The 18,049-nt window shown below is 36.7% G+C and overlaps 1 protein-coding gene across 1 annotated transcript in view; it reads left to right on the forward strand.

Moving 5' to 3' along the window:
• Positions 1–18,049, forward strand: part of Nbeal1 (neurobeachin-like 1) — a 209,214-nt gene that overhangs the window by 177,887 nt on the left and 13,278 nt on the right. Inside the window, exons 45-47 of the mRNA XM_013015843.1 lie at positions 5,933–6,049; positions 12,928–13,017; positions 15,169–15,278. Of these exons, the coding sequence (XP_012871297.1) occupies positions 5,933–6,049; positions 12,928–13,017; positions 15,169–15,278 (317 nt within the window). The remainder of the gene's footprint in view (positions 1–5,932; positions 6,050–12,927; positions 13,018–15,168; positions 15,279–18,049) is intronic.

Genomic DNA, 18,049 nt, shown 5'->3' on the forward strand with positions numbered 1-18,049 from the left:
AGGCTAGTGCTCTACCACTAGAGCCACAGCGCCACTTCCAGCTTTTTTCTTTTTGCTTATGTGGTGCTGAGGAATCAAACCCAGGGCCTCATGCATACAAGGCAAGCACTCTACCACTGAGCCACCTTCCCAGCCCAAGAATTTGTCTTTTTAAAAATGATCAATAACATCAAAGAGGGTTCAAATAACAAATCAATGAAGTAAAGATGTCAATTCAATGCCTGGGTGATAAATATAACAACTTAAGAAATCCAGCTGGATGCCAGTGGCTCATGCCTATAATCCTACCTACTTAAGAGGCTGAGATCTGAGGATCATGGTTCAAAGCCAGCCTGAGCAGGAAAGTTCATGAGACTCTTATCCTCAGTTAAACATAAAAAAACTGGAAACTAAATAGAAAACTTTCAATAGACTAAACCAGGTAGAAGAAGGAATATCAGTAATTGAAGATAAAATTGAGGAAAAAATACATTTAGATGGCAGTAATTTTTATTTTTTTAAAGCAGTTATAAAGTGGAGCTATGGCTCAAGTGGTAGAGCACTCACCTTGAGCTGAAGAGCTGAGAGACAGTGCCCAGGCCCAGAGTTCAAGCCCCATTACCCCACTAAAGTAACTGATTGCTTCATTAGCCATCACCAGTGGCTCATTCCTATAATCCTAGCTACTCAGGAGGCCGAGATCTGAGTATCACGGTGCAAAGCCAGCCCAGGAAGGAAAATCCGTGAGACTCTTCTCTCCAATTAACCACCAGAAAAACTGGAAGTGGCACTGTGGCTCAAGTGGTAGAGCGCTAGCCCTTGAGCCAAAGAGCTGAGGGGGACAGTGCCTAGGCCCAGAGTTCAAGCCCATGACCAAAAAAAAAAAGGCAATTATGATCACAACATTCAAGACCTCTGAGAGATAACTAAGATACCCAACATTGCAAGTAAGGATGTAAAAGGTGCAGTCAATAAACAGAGTAAATTCATAGAAAACTAAATGAAATTATAGCATAAAATTGTCCAGATCTTAGAAAATTCAAGTATCTGACACATTTAAAACTTCAAGTAGACTAAAACCAGTAACTTTTCTATATACCAATGAAGAACATGCTGAGAAGGAAATCAGGCAAACAGTCCCATTCAGAGTAGCGTCAAGCTAAAATAAATAAAATACCTAGGAATAAAGAGCAACTTTCTCAACCACTGTCTCTTCTCAGGATTCTAGCCACTGTTGGGAATTCCTAGGGAGCATACCAGGATACCTCAGAAGCTTGGAAATACTGTAATTCCAGAGTCTTCTACATGTCTCTATATACAAAGAAAATGAATATATAACTATCCATGGGGAATTCCTGGCAAGATGGAGGCTGAGTAATATCATCTGGCATTTTCCTTTGTCAGTCTGCTTTATAGAACTGCTAAAGAAGTTAATGCTGGTGACAAAGTACTTTAGAGCCCATCAATATCTCATAAGCTTTCTCCCACAGCTATGGCTGAAAGTGGATCAGCATACCCTCGTGCTAATGCCAAGGCACAGAAGCCTTTCACGGTGGTAGAGACACTGTACACAGCCAGCCCACCCACACCAACTGCACCATAGAAACCTCTTCAAGACAAACATGAGCTCTGAGGTTTGACTGAGAACCACCACCAGCAACAGTTCCATCTAGGAAATCAAGTCTGGACAGAGCCCAGAAATGTCAGCCTCTGATCCAGGAAAACCCCCTTGCTGATGCAAAGAACAGTAATAGTTGTCAAGGACTAGGGAGACAGAAGATTCCACAATGTAAAAAGGAAGTGAGTAGGATGAGGTAGTTAATGTCCATAGTCCAGAAAATTTCATTGGAGATATTCTTCAATCCCCACCCCACCATGCTGGGAAGCAGGCCCTAAGCTAGCCATTATCCTAGAGTCAAGTCTCCAACTAGGCTGCCATCTATTGGACTTAGGCTATGAGAGGGTTAAACAAAACAGCTGCATTGGAGAGCAGTTGAAAATGCTGATTTTTTAAACCTGTTTGCTATTTTTTATTTTATTTGTATTTTTTTGTACCAATCCTGGGGCTTGAACTTAGGGCCTATGCACTGTCCTTTACCTTTTCTGTTCAAGGCTAGGGCTCTACCTCTTAAGCCACAGTTCCATTTCTGGCTTTTTTGTTAGTTAAATTGGAGATAAAATACTCACTGACTTTTCTTCCCCAACTGGCTTTGAACCACGATCCTCAGATTTCAGCCTCCTAAGTAGTTAGGATTATAGGCATGAGCCACTGGTGCCCAGCTCTTTTTTTTTTTTTTTGCCAGTCCTGGTGCTTGAACTCAGGACCTGGGTACTGTCCTTGAGCCTCTTTGTGCTCAAGGTGAGCACTCTAGCACTTGAGCCACAGCGCCACTTCCAGATTTTTCTGAGTAGTTTATTGGAGATAAGAGTCTCACGGATTTTTCTGCCCAGACTGACTTTGAACTGTGATCCTCAGATCTCAACTTCCTGAGTAGCTAAGATTACAGGTGTTTGCCACCAGTGCCTGTTTTCTTTTCTTTTTTTTCTTTTTTTTAATTTTTAATTGTAAAGATACTATACAGAGGGTTACAGTTACTTGAGTAAGGTAATGAGTACACTTCCTATTGAGCATTGTTACTCCCTCCATTGTTTTCCCCCCTACCATCCCTTCCCTCCCTACCTTCCCCGAGGTTCTTTTTTTTTAACTGTGATTAAGTGATTACATAATTTCCCAAATTTCACAGTATTGTGGAATAATAATGCTCATTTAAAGTCACAAGTTCATTCTAACCATTTTCTTTTTAGTTTTGATCTTCCTCCCATTTCTTTAAAAAACTTGATTTAATCTTAAAGTATATCATCTCCTTCTTTCTTCTGTCACCCATCACCATTTATAATTTCCTTCCATCTGCAATCAGAATATGAGCTTTTCACTCATATTTTTTTTATTGTGAAAATACTGTACAGAGGGTTTACAATTACATGGGCAAGATAATGAGTACATTTCTTATCAAGCATTGTAGCCTCCTCTGTTTCCCCTTCCCATACCTTCCCATCCTCCCCCCACCCCCCACCCAATCCTCCCCACTTCCCCACCACCACCAAAGTTGTAAAGTTCGTTTTCGACATAACGACTTGTACACCTCATTGTTGCAATGGATCCACCTGTATCCCTATTTAAACAATTTGTTTTTCCCCTTCCCCTCCACAAATTATACCGACATCAAATACAGTGAAAGCAGGGGTTATACTGTGGGGGAGGGACATACAAAGCAACAAAGAAATCATCTTATAAATATGTTAGAAGCAATCACATGAAAGAAAAAAACATTTGAATACCTATCTTAGGGTTCATTTCCCTAACATCACCTTATCTGACCTTTTCTGCTTGACTCAGACATATACTAGATATTGCAAATAATCCTCAGAGAAACAACTGCCCAATAAATAAGTGGGCTAAAGACATAAAGAGAAACTTCTCTGAAGAGGAAAGAAGGATGGCCAATAGACACATGAAGAAATGCTCAACCTCCCTAGCCATAAAAGAAATGCAAATCAAAACTACATTGAGATACTACCTCACTCCAGTTAAAATGGCTAGAATCAAGAACTCTAAAAACAATAGATTCTGGAGGGGATGTGGACAGAAGGGAACCTTACTGCATTGTTGGTGGGAATGTAAACTTGTTCAACCACTTTGGAAAGCAGTATGCAGGTTCCTCAAAAGACTCCACATAGAGCTCCCCTATGACCCAGCAATCCCACTTTTGGGCATTTACCCTAATGTTTACAAACAAGACCACACTACAGCTATAACATGACTATGTTTATTGCAGCACTATTTACTATAGCTAAGATATGGAACCAACCCAGATGCCCCTCGGTAGATGAATGGATCAAGAAAATGTGGTATATATACACAATGGAATTCTATGCCTCCATCAGAAAGAATGACATTGCCCCATTTGTTAGGAAATGGAAAGGCTTGGAAAAAATTATATTAAGTGAAGTAAGCCAGGCCCAAAGAAACATAGGTCCCATGGTTTCACTCATATTTTGATCTCTTTCTTTTGTAATCCTTCTTTTTTACCTATACTTTTACTAGGTTATTAAATTCATAGGTCATCTTGTTTGTTTTCTCTTTCTCCTTTCTTCCTTGATCTAATATTAGTTATTTTCTACCTATACCATTTAACTTTCTCATTAATCTATCTATTAACCTTTGCCACTACTTCTTCATGCCTTAGGACATTAGGTACCTTATATATTTACATCAGTCCCTGAATCTCCTTCCCACCAGCAGCATTACTAAGGAAGGGCAAATAATCATCTTGCTCCTATATTTCTCTAAAGATACTAGTGCAATAGTAGTGAGTGGCATTTATTAGGGATTGTCGTGACCTCGGGACTGTTTCTGCAGCTATGCTTCCTTTTCCCATGGCATCATGAGCCCTGTGCTTGCAAATATACATATACCACAACCCAGCCACTAGTCAGTCTTATTTAAACATTGTAAAGACAACAACTGAAAGCACCCAGAAGATTGAAATCTTAAACCAAAAACTTAGTAAACCCCAACATAGAAATACATTGGTCTCCTTCAGAAGCTAACCCTACAGTTAAAAAAAAAATTTTTTTAACTAAGGAAGTGCAGATGAAAACTGAAAGACTTCTGAGAAGCATCAAAACACCAAACCTACAAATAATAGATATAGCAGAAGGAAGAGAGTTACAAGTAGTTATTTTATTTAATAATAGCAACCTCCCTAATCCTGAAAAAGAAGGTCATCCCACTGCAGGAAATCTAGAATACTAACTTGGAAATAGCAAAAAATAAATACCCTAGTCATAGTTTATAGACCCAAGCAAGAGTATTAAAAGCTGTGAGAGAACTGAAAAATCACATCTAATAGCAAACCCATCAGAATCAGAGCAGAATACTCAAAACAGAAATTGTAAAAGCAAAGAGTGATATAGTCAAGGGTGTCTATTCAATATAGTGCTGGAGTTTATAGCCAGAGTAATAAGGCAAGAGAAAAATAGTGAAAGAAACATAAACAGTAAAGGAAGAGAAAAAAGTGAGAGACATAAATAGTAAGGGAACAAATAAAATTATCCTTATTTATACATGATATAATTGTATCCTTAAAATATTTCAAAGGCTTAAAAAAGCCCAAAGGCTCCACAAAAAAACTCCTAGATCTGGTGAACACTTGGCCAAGTAGCAAGTTATAAAATTCACATGCAGAAATCATTAGCTTTTCTATATACCAACAATGAAGAAGCTGAGAAAGAAATCAGGCCTTTGTCTTTTATATGTTTATTTGGTTTGGGGAGGGGAGGGGAAGCACAGAAATGATGGGACAAAAGGGTGGACCACTTCAGTAACACTCACTGGACCCTGTGTTGTAAATGAGCTATACAATTTGGGGAGAAGAAGGAGAGTTGAGAGGGGAAAAACTACAGACAAAAATGAGGGAAGGATGACACTGTTCAAAAAGAAATGTACTCATTACCTGACTTATGTAACTATAACCCCTCTGTACATCATTTTTATAACAAAAAATCAGAAAAAATTCCATTTACAATAGCCTCCAAAAGAAAATAGCTAGGAATAAGCTACCTACCATGTTTGAGATATTCTAGATATACAGTAATTAAAAAATAAGACTTATGTCTGACTTTAACATGCATATATCCTAGATTGGAAAGACAGATCATAAACAACTAAATGAGTACTAAATTAATAAGGAAAGTGGTAAAAATAGTGCTAATAAAGATGATTAATTCTAGGTTTCAAATTCTAAAAGTAGAATCTTTTTTTATAGAAAAGAAGTAATTTGCTGCAGAGAAATAGGCTAAGCCAAGGACTAGAGTTGTTTACAGTATATGTGAAGGAATGAAGTATAAAACATTTTTATTGTAATTACGGAATTTTTATTTTACTGTGAAGGAACCACATCCTCCTAGATTATCAGCAGAAGAAGCAATACAGAAGCAGACCAAGACAGACACATCAACTCTCAACCTATTTCAACATCTCCCTGAACTCAAGTCATTTTTTATAGAGGTAATATCCAACTTGATAATAGCAAAGAATTTTTCTCCTAAATTCAATGCACCTGAAAAGCTTATTTGATTCTTTAATGGATGGGAAGTATAGTATGAAAATGACAAATTATAATGATCTATTTGAAGTTTTAAAATTATTTCTACTGAAAGGTTTTGTTTGCCACTGAGTGGTAGTCTGAACTGTTCCTTTTGTCTTTCTTCTACTGCATGTTTTCCTGATGAAGAATGAGTAATTTGACCCAAAATACTTTATGTGACAATTGAGATAATATATAAAGGGAGTTAATACTTCAGTTCTTAATTATAATTTCTGTTCACCTATAAAACATGTCTCAACAAATTAGATTGTTAATAGTGTTAGAAGGATGATCAAGTAAAATGAGTAAGTAATACTGTAATTGAAAGAGCATCTTTCAATTTTAAAGGTTTAAATGTTTAAATATACATAGTAAAATATTATGAATAGCTCAGAGTAATTTTAAATGCATATTTACTTAGGGTTTTTTAATGTGTAGTTATACTGGTCCTACGGCCTGAATTCAGAGTCTAGATGCTGTCCCTGAGCTTTACTATTCAAGGCTAGTGCTTTACCACTTGAGCCACAGCTCCACTTTGGACTTTTCAGTAATTAATTGGAGATAAGAGTTTTACAGATTTTACTGTCTAGGCTGGCTCCAAACCATGATCCTTGGATCTCAGCCCCCTGAATAGATAGAATTACAAGTGTCCGCCACTGGCACCTAGTTTGTACTTATGATTTTTGTTATGATATAATATTAACTCTTCTAAGAGACAAAATAAAAACAGTGAAGATAAAACCTTAAGTCAAGGTAGTACCACATGGCTTGTAGCAAGTATGGTATAGCTATGGTGGTACTTGCATTCACCAGACACAGAATTGGATCCCTGAAGTTTGCATGAACAATTTGAACACTACTTCAGTCTATTTAATATTTTTGGTTGGTTAATTATACTCATTATTTCTTTTGAATCATTTATTGGTGTCCTTTTAAGGCTTTAAATGCAGTGATTATACCATGGACTACGAAGAAAACTGCCCAAGTATGAGAATACCCTGATGTGATGAACATTGAATAGAAAAGGAGAGATTCACTCTCTCTGAGAGATAACTTGACACTTATAGTTCATGTCATGCCAAAGTGTTCTTTTCTTCATCTGAGTGACACATCCCTTGCCAGGTTTATAAAGTTTGGGTATCTGCAGAGGCTAAATGGTGTGTCTTCAAGAAATATACAGAGTTTGGTAAACTATATTAACACTTAAACAATATCCTGCTATGGCCTGAAAACATTTCGTGATCATTTTGATACAGATTTTAATAAAGTACAGATCTGAATTAATTCATTTACAACTTCATCAGGTATCTAGAGCTTTATACTCATCTAGATGTCAGAGCATTTCTTCAAATAGACAAACCAAAAACATCAGTTATATCCATAAGAAGGTGATAATAAAAGAAATACTCTGAAGAAGTGAGCTCCACTAGGAAAATTATTATATAGTACAAGTTTAAATACATACTAATGTGATTCAGGAACAGATTTTCTATGTTGTTTGTCACATTTAATTCTCTATTCCCACCTATATAAGAAAGTTCATTGAATGGAAAATTTGCCAATTATCTGCACATTCACTAAAAAGCAAGCATATTAAAATTACAACTTAGCTTGAATTTTATTGCCAGATTCAATAGAGCACTGATTGCTAAATGAAACTTTATTTTTATTTATTTATTTATTTTTTGGTTGTGTGTGCTCCATTGCCTTGTGTTGTGTTTTTTTTTTTTTTTGGTCTTTTGTAGCTTTATATGTCTTTTTTTTCCCCAGGGCTGAGGACTGAACCCAGGGCCTTGCGCGCGCCAGGCAGGCGCCCTTCCGCTGGGCTAAAACCCCAGCCCCTTTATTTTTTTTATTATTTTATTTTTATTTATTTATTTTTTTGGTCGGTCATAGGGCTTGAGCTCTAGGCTTGGGCGCTATCCCTTAGCTCTTCAGCTCAAGGTGAGCCCTCTACTGCTTGAGCCACAGCACTACTTCCTGTTTTCTAGTTTATTGGAGGTAAGAGACTAACGGACTTTCCTTGCCCGGACTGGCTTTGAACCATGATCCTCAGATCTCAGCCTCCTGAGTAGCTAGGATGTAAGCCACCAGCACCCAGCTGAAAGTTTATTCTTATGTTAAAATTATACAGCAAAGCAAATCTTTCAGTGAACCAGAATATACATTGTTTGTCATATATTAGACTGTTTTTATTTCATATATTTCTGTGTTGGGATTGAAAATTTGCTACATTCAGTTTTTTTTTACATAAAAGCATTAGAAGCTGGGTGCTGGTGGCTCATGCTTTTGTAATCCTAGCTACTCAGGAGGCTGAGATTTGAGGATCATGGTTCAAAGCCAGCCTGGGCAGAGGAAAAGTCTGTGAGACTCAAATTAAACCACCAGTAAATAGGTTGAGAAGCTGTGGCTTAAAGTGGTAGAGCACTAGCCTTGATCAAAAAAGCTGAGACAGCAACTAAACCCTGAGTTCAAGCCCAAATACTGACAAAAAAAAAAAGATTAGGAAATACATTTAATTGTGATGTTAGCAAAGTTGTTAACCACTTGAAGTTAACTGTCTAAAAATATTTTAAGTTTATTCTTAGCTTACCGACCACCTAAAAGACATCCTAGGGACAATATTTTAATTTTTATTAATTTACTTTGTTGTTATTATAGAGGTGATATACAGAGGGGTTACCTTTTCATATATCAGGTAATAAGTACATTTCCTTTTATACAGTGTCATCTGTTCCAGGGGACTAAATTTATGCCATAAAATCCTATTTGAGTTATGTACAAGTAAATAGATAACATCTGTAATCCTAGATCTCAGGAGGCTGAGATCTAAGGATTATGGTTCAAAACTAACCCAGGCAGAAAAGTCCTTGAGACTTTTATCCCCAATTAATGACCCAAAAGCTAGAAATGGAGGTATGGCTCAAGTGGTAGGGCAGCAGGCTTGATTGGAAAAAGCAAAATGAGAGTTCAGGCCCTAGGTTAAAGCCCTAGTACCAGCATACACACACAAAACCCCCCCACAAAATCCTATTTTACCCATAATTTGATGAATATGCAATATTATGTTTATTGTATGATGTTGATAAAGCTATTTCCATGATGTCTATCATTTGTGACAGCATTTTTATATAATAGTTTATTCTGAGTTTTCTGCAGGTGTAGTGACACATTTATTCTTTTCTGTATGTGTCAAGTCTTCTGGTAGCTTTCCCCCAGAGCAGTATCTGGAGCAGGACAGAGAACACAGTAGGACAGAGAACACAGTAGATGCCTTTGGGTGCTAGTAGCTTGTAATTCCCATTTTATCATCTAAGAAGCATTTTTCAATATGTACGTGAAAAGGAGGGCCCTCTGTAAATTGTCACTTCCTAGTGCTATGCTGAAGAATATGGAGGTAGTAGTAAAAGCAAGGGCCTAATAAATGGATTTTTTAAGATACTATTTAGCCTTGCTTAACTGAAAGTTATTCTTTTTCCCCTGGTACTGGGACTTTAGCTCAGTTAAGCTCTTGCTTAACTTAAGCGCACAGTTGGTGCTTTACCACTTTAGCTATGTCTCCAGTTGCTGGTTTATTAGAAGTAAGAATATCATGCATTTTTCTACTCAGATTGGCTTCAAACTGAAATTCTCAGATCTCAGCCTCCTGAGTAGGTAGGGCTATAAGAATTAGTTACTGTTAAAAGGATCCGCATAGGGAAAGAAGAAGTTAAACTATGCCTGTTTGCAGACGACATGATACTATACCTCCACGATCCCAAAAACTCCATCCCCAAACTCTTAGAAATCATAAATCACTTCGGCAAAATAGCAGGATACAAAATAAACCCACAAAAATCAGTTGCCTTCCTATACACTGATAATGTACAGGAAGAGAGGAAAATAAAGGGAGCAACACCATTCACAATAACCTCCCAAAAAATAAAATATTTAGGAATTAACCTAACCAAAGATGTAAAAGAACTATTTAATGAGAACTATAAAAAGCTAAAGAAAGAAATTGCAGAAGACACTAGGAAATGGAAAGACCTCCCATGCTCCTGGATAGGCCGACTTAATATAGTAAAGATGGTAATACTTCCAAAACTAATATACAAATTCAACGCAATTCCTATTAAAATACCAATGACGTACATCACTGAAATATAGAAAACAGTCCAAAAATTCATATGGAAAAACAAAAGACCTAGAATAGCCAAAACAATTCTAGGGGATAAAGACAATATGGGAGGGCTATCCATGCCGAACTTCAAACTCTACTACAGAGCTATAATAACAAAGACAGCATGGTACTGGCACAAAAACAGACCCAAAGACCAATGGAACAGAATAGAAGATCCAGAAAAAAATCCACAGGCCTACAGCCAGCTGATATTCGACAAAGGAGCCAAAGACATACAATGGAAGAAACACAGCCTCTTCAACCGCTGGTGCTGGGAAAACTGGGCAGCCACATGCAGAAGACTAAAAGTGGACCCCAGCCTATCACCATGCACCAACATCAACTCAAAATGGATTAAAGACCTTAACATTAAACCTGAATCTCTGAAACTACTGCAGGACAGAGTAGGAGAGACACTTGAACTAATAGGCACAGGAAGGAACTTCCTGAACAGAGTCCCAGGGTCACAACAAGTTGGAGAGAGACTCGACAAATGGGACTACCTTAAAATAAAAAGCTTCTGCACAGCTAAAGCTATCGCAACCAAGCTAGAAAGACAACCAACTAATTGGGAAAAAATATTTACCAGCAATATATCAGACAAGGGGTTAACATCCTGTATATACAGGGAACTCAAGAAACTAATCCCTCCCAAACCTAACAAACCAATTACTAAATGGGCAAGGGAACTAAAGAGGGACTTCTCAAATGAAGAAATAAAAATGGCAAAGAAACACATGAGGAAATGTTCATCATCCCTGGTGGTGAAGGAAATGCAAATAAAGACAACCCTGAGATACCACCTTACCCCAGTCAGAATGTCCCACATCCACAAATCAGCCAACAACAAATGCTGGAGGGGATGTGGAGAAAGAGGAACCCTATTACACTGCTGGTGGGAATGTACACTTATACAACCACTTTGGAAAGCAGTCTGGAGGGTCCTTAGAAAGCTAAAGATTGACCTCCCTTACGACCCAGTCATACCACTTCTAGGCATCTACCCTGAACAACAGGAACCAATATACAAGGACACGTGCACCTCCATGTTTATTGCAGCACTGTTCGCAATAGCTAGGATATGGAAACAACCTAGATGCCCACCACAGATGAATGGATCCAAAAATTGTGGTATCTATACACAATGGAATATTATGCAGCCATTAGAAATGACAAAATAATGGCATTTGCAAGGAAATGGATGGAGCTAGAAGGAATCATGTTGAGCGAGGTAAACCAAGAACGAAGAGACAAACGGTACATGGTCTCCCTGGTAAGTGAATGCTAAATCCAAAATGTTAGGTGATATGACAAAACTAACAGGACTTAAGAAACAAAGAACTCCCGCTCATCTGGTTGAACCACTACTAAATATCCCCATGCTGCTGATCACATATATGGTATATAACATGTGAGCACCGTTATATATTACAGACTGTGATAGACAATTTGCTCAAGAAAAGTTAGAATGAACTTGTGACTTTAAATGAGCATCATTATTCCACAATACTGTGAATTTCCGGAAATTATGTAATCACTTAATCACAATCAAAAAATAAAAAAAGAACCTCGGGGAAGGGAGGGAGGGAGGGGATGGTAGGGGGAAAACAATGGAGGGGTAACAATGTTCAAGAGGAAGTGTAGTCATTACCTCACTCATGTAACTGTAACCCTCTGTATAGTATCTTTACAATAAATAAAAAAGAATTAGTTACTGGCATGACTGCAAACCATTTTTTAAATATCAATGTAAAGATCAAATATAAACACTAACTTACTATGAATTTATAAAGTAGAATTAATTTTTAAATTATTATGTAATTATAACTATATAATTATTGTTTTGCATTATAAAGCTCATAAAATAATACTTGGTACAGCATACATATACAATGATAATAATTTTCTAATAAATGTTAGGTTCTCTTTCTGAAATATTGTCATATCAAGGAACTAAGTTCAAATTATGTTTCTATTTCACATTATAATAAGATGATGGTTGATGTTTCTTGAAAACTTTTTATTTTCTCCTAGTATTATTGTAACATTCAGGAAAGTACCTCAATTAATGAAATAGATTTATTTTTAAATGTTAAGCCTCAAAGATTTTTCCTATAAAGAATAACTATTAACTTGCTCAAGCCCTAACACACACACACACACATACACACACACACACACTCTCTCTGTCTCTCTGTCTCTCTGTCTCTCTCTCTCTCTCTTTCTCTCTAACACTAACGCCTATAATCCTAGCTACTGAGGAGGCTGAGATCTGAAGGATCACGGTTCAAAGCCAGCCTTGAGACTCTTATCTCCAATTAACCACCAGAAAACCGGAAGTGGTGCTGTGGCTCAAGCAGTAGAGTGCTTGCCTTGAGCTGAAGAGCTGAAGAACAGTGCCCAGGCCCAGAGTTCAAGCCCCACAACTGACAAAAAAAAAATAGGTGATGGTTTTCAGAAGGTTCTAGTATGCCATCTAAACATGGTTTATAGTTCCTTTCCTACATTTTAAGTTAAATGATTTGTATGTTTTGGTAGAATAAAAATACTATACCACAGCAATTTCATTGTTTAAATAGGAATGTTTAAGCAATTTGTACCTAAAGAACCAACCATTTAATATCTTTTACTTTATAGGGCATTAGTGATGGTATTCCACTATTAAAGGCCATTGTCCCCAAAAATCAGTCTCGTTCTTTTATGTCTCAAGGCAGCCCTGAGTTACTGGTAAGTTGATTTATTCCTTTTTCATACTGTCATGTCTGTATCCATTATAACAGATCAAAAAAAAGAATACCAGAAATGTTTATAGACCTTGATGAAGTACAAAAATATTATTTGTTTTTATGGAACTTTTAAGTAGTTAATGTACTAAAGTATATATGGAGGAAGGAATATATGAAAATAACCAAGACATTTTATACAAGGAAAATAGGGAAATAGGGGCTAACATCTTCTATTAAAATTTATTTTAAGGCTGAGTACTGTAGCTCATGCCCGTAACCCCAATTACTATGGAAGCAGAGATCTGAAGGATCACAATTCAAGGCCTACTCACACAAAAAAGTTGGCAAGATCTCATTTTCTCAATCAGTAAGCCAGGCATGGGCAGTTGTAGCCTGTGACTGCAGATATGCCCGAGGCCATAGGTAGTGGAGGATCATGGTGTGAGGCCTACCTAGGCAAAAATGTACACAACCCTATCTGAAAAATAACTACAAGCAAAATTAGATTAGGATGTGGCTCAAATGACAAAGCCTATGAATTTTGAGGCCCTGAATTCAAATTCCAGTATCGCCAAAACATAAACTATTTTATCACTCTAATATTGATTATTAGAAATAACACAGAATTTGTTAAGGCACAAATCCAAGGCAGTTTACTGAGTATTTTTCATGGACTTTATAATATTAATACAACTAGCAGTCCTGTGAGATAGGCACTACTATTATTTCCTTTATATAGATAAGACATTGAAACATAAGAGAAATAACTTTCTTCAAACCATAGAGCTAGAGCCATGGCAAATGAACCAGTTATATTCTAATTTTGTCACAAAGTCCTCGTAAAACTGTAATATGTTATATGGTAGAGTAAACAGTAGAGATTCCAGAAAAAGATCTATTTTCTTTTTTTTTTTTGATCCAGTTGTGGGGCCTAAACTCTGGGCCTGGGCACTGTCCCTCAGCTCTTCAGCTCAAGGCTAGCACTCTACCACTTGAGCCACAGCGTCACTTCCGGCTTTTTTTCTTTTTGCTTATGTGGTGCTAGGAATCGAACCCAGGGCCTCAGGCATGCAAGGCAAGCGCTCTACCACTGAGCCACCTTCCCAGTATTTTAATTCCTAGATAGAAGAAATTATAATAGGAGATTTCCAATGTTGGAATGCTTATGATTTTTAATTTTAATACCTGTATTATTTTAAGTTACCTGAATTAAGAAGTGGGTGACTAAACTGTTACTTTTTTAAATTTTTTTTTAAATTTTTTTTGGCCAGTCCTGGGGCTTGAACTCAGGGCCTGGGCACTGTTCCTGAGCCTCTCTGTGGTCAAGGCTAGCCACAGCACCACTTCTGGCTTTTTCTGTGGTACTGAGGATTTGAACCCAGGGCTTCATGCATGCTAGACTCCTTAAGCACTCTACCACTGAGCCACATTCCCAGTCTCCTGAGCTGTTACTTTTATAATAAAGGCAGTAAAAAGCTCTTTCACCCAACCTGGGTGGCTCATACCTGTAATCCTGAGAGCTGAGGATCAGGGTTGGAAGCCAGAATGGGAGAAAAATCTGTTGGACTCTATCTCCAGTTAACCACCAAAAAGCTAGAAATGGTTATGTGGCTTAAGTGATAGAAGAACAGCCTTGAGCAAAGAAGCTAAATGTGTGTGTGTGAGAGAGAGAGAGAGAAAGAGAGAGAGAGAGAGAAAGTGAGAGAGAGAGCAAGAGCACGCAAGACCCAGAGTTTAAAACACAATAAATAAATAAGATTAATTTTTATTTTCAAAAGAAAATATGACAGTGACTTCATGGAGACCTTCACAATTCATCATAAATTTCTACTGACCTAAATTCTGAATGTTTATGTCATATTTCTATGGAAAGAATTGACATTGAATTTCCTGTGACTACCAAGTAATTGATACTAATAAACTTTGAGAAATTGTGAGGAAAATTTTGTTACCATAAGAAGACCCTTTTTTCTTTACAATAAGATAAAACTTTTTTTATTTGAGTTGTTCTTTGATTTAATGAATTTGATATGTAAACTACATTGCCTCATAGCATCCCCAAATGATAGATGCCAACATCCTGTGAACATTTGGTTATTCTTTACTGTTTTAGTCTTTTAATCTTTCATTTAAGGCTAATATTCTTTTTCAGGTAACAGTGAGTATGAATTATGTTATTGGAACCCATGGATGGCTGCCTTATGATAGAAACATTTCTAATTATTTTACATTCATCAAGGATCAAACAGTGACAAATCCAAAGTAAGTGAACATTTAAGACAAAACAGCTACAAGAAGTACCAATTACCAGGAAAAATGACTATACCTGTGATTTTCTTTTTGTTTTTTATTTGTTGTTGTTGTTGGTCATAGGGTTGAATTCAGGGCTTGGGTACTGTTTCTGAGCTTTTGTACTCAAGGTTAGCACTCAACCAATTTGAGCCACAGCATCACTTCCAGTTTTTTAGTGGCTAATTGGAGATAAGAGTCTCACAAACTTTCCTGCCCTGGCTGGCTTTGAACTATGATCTTTAGATCTCAGCCTCCTGAGTAGCTAAGATTATAGTATTTGGCACCTGACCTATGTTTTGTTTTGTCTTTTGAAGGAGGTGTGGTACTTTTGGGGTTTGACCTTATGCTTGCTAGACAGGCACTCTACTACTTGAGCCACAACCCCATCTTATTTGACATTTTGCTTTTATCTTTCAAGTAAGGTTCACATTTTTGCCTAGACAGCCTTAGACTACAGACCTCCTACCAGTGACCTCCTACATATCTGGGATTACAAACCATTACTATACCTGGCTTGTTCATAGAGATAGGGATGTCAAATAATTTTTTTGCCTAGACTTGATCTGTAATCCTTCCATTCTCTGCTTTCCAGATAGCTAAAATTATAGGCATGAGTCTCTATGCCCAGCCATTTCTATAATTTTCATAGTAATATGTGAAGACCCAGCTTTTTTCTTATTTCTTCTGTCTTTCCTCAGCCTATTCTTTTTCAGTTATATTCTCACTTGATATTGGTTTAGATACAAGACTATAATTGCATTTATAGAAGCAAAAATTATATCAGGAAAAGTAAATGTAATTGTATTTTGCTTTGCTACTTACAAATAAGTCCTATATGTTTTAGTAATAAGAATTTAGTGCTTATCTTAATTATTTTTAAAATTTTTAGTGGGATAAATTAATTGTCCGAAGGGTATTATTGTGATTTATATATCTATATGCATAGTGTACTTTGATCAAATTCACCTTATCTTTTTTTACATTGCTCTAACATTCATTATACTATTTTCATACATACATAATGTACTTTTGATTATATACAGAGATATATAATGGACTTCAATCATATATATGTATTTTTTTGAGGGGTTGCTGGTTCTGGTGCTTGAACTCAGAGCCTGGGCCTTTTACCTGTTCTTTTTTACTCAAGGCTAGTACTCTACCACTTGAACCACAGCTTTCCAGTGTTTGGTGGTTAATTGAAGAGAAGTCTCACAGACTTTCCTGTCCAGGCTGGCTTTGAACCACAATCCTCAGATCTCAGTCTCCTCAGTAACTAGAACTATAGGTGTAAGCTACTGGCACCTGGCTTCATATATACTTTTTAATCTCTAAAGGTTACAATCTAACTTTTAGTGATCTTACAGTGATGCTTCTCTTATTCTAAATTGTCCTTGCTATGTGCTAGCTAACTTAAATCATATTCAGTATTGTTTTAAAGATCACATTGCATCATATATTTGAAAATTATTTACAGTGATATAATTGTTACCATTTCTTTCTTTGTCATCTGAAACAAAACTCCAGAAATTAGGAGGAAAAGGTCCTTTTCCTACTATCTTTGTAGAAGTCAGTGTTCTTATGTTTTGCATAAATGATATTTCCAGCAAGTTAATATTGAATAGTGAAGTCCTAGAGATAAAGGATCAGAATTAACCCTTATTTTCTTTTTTTAATGGCTGATTCTACTTTTTAAAAAAATTTATTTATTTTTTATTGTGAAAATACTGTACAGAGGGGTTACAATCACATGGGCAAGATAATGAGTACAATTCTTATCAAGCATTGTAGCCTCCTCCTTTGTTTCCCCTTCCCATCCTCCCCCAGCTCCCCCACCCAGTCCTCCCTGCCTCCCCCACCAAAGTTGTAAAGTTCGTTTTCAACATAACAACTTGTACCCTTATTTAAACGACTTGTTTTTCCCCTTCCCCTCCACAAATTATACCGACATCAAATATAGTGAAAGCAGGGGTTATACTGTGGGGGAGAGACATACAAAGCAACAAAGAAATAATCTTATAAATGCGTTAGAAACAATCACATGCAAGAAAAAAAACATTTGAATACCTATCTTAGGGTTCATTTCCCTAACATCACCTTATCTGACCTTTTCTGCTTGACTCAGACATATACTAGATATTGCAAATAAGGGAAACCATGGGACCAATGTTTCTTTGGCCTTGGCTTACTTCACTTAATATAATTTTTTCCAAGTCTTTCTTTACACATTGAAATGTAATCACTTCTGTTTTTCTAAAGAACCTAGATTATCTAAATTCATAGGTATTTCATTTGGACACAAATAATCCATAGACTTATTGTGGTTGGAATGGAAAACAGTAATTGGAAGACTATTTTAATCTAACTTGTCTTGTATATATCACCTTGTATTGGAAGTCACTAGTTTTAGATCATTTTTTATTTTTCTGGTCCTATTATATTCTATACTGGCTTTATACTTAGAAGCTGCCATGTATAGAATTGCAGAATAATTGAATTGCAGAAATTTATTTGTTTTTACCAATCCCAACTTCTTTACACTTAAAACTTAAGACTATACATGGGGGTGGGGGTGGGAGGGAGAATGGGAAGGGATGGGAAGGGAAACAAAGGAGGAAACAACAATGCGTGATAAGAAATGTACTCATAATGGAAAAACTTGGAAAAAATTATATTAAGTGAAGTAAGCCAGGCCCAAAGAAACATAGGTCCCATGGTTTCCCTTATTTGCAATATCTAGT

Source organism: Dipodomys ordii, unplaced genomic scaffold, assembly GCF_000151885.1.
Source record: "Dipodomys ordii isolate 6190 unplaced genomic scaffold, Dord_2.0 Scaffold1, whole genome shotgun sequence".
Taxonomy (NCBI): Eukaryota; Metazoa; Chordata; class Mammalia; order Rodentia; family Heteromyidae; genus Dipodomys; species Dipodomys ordii.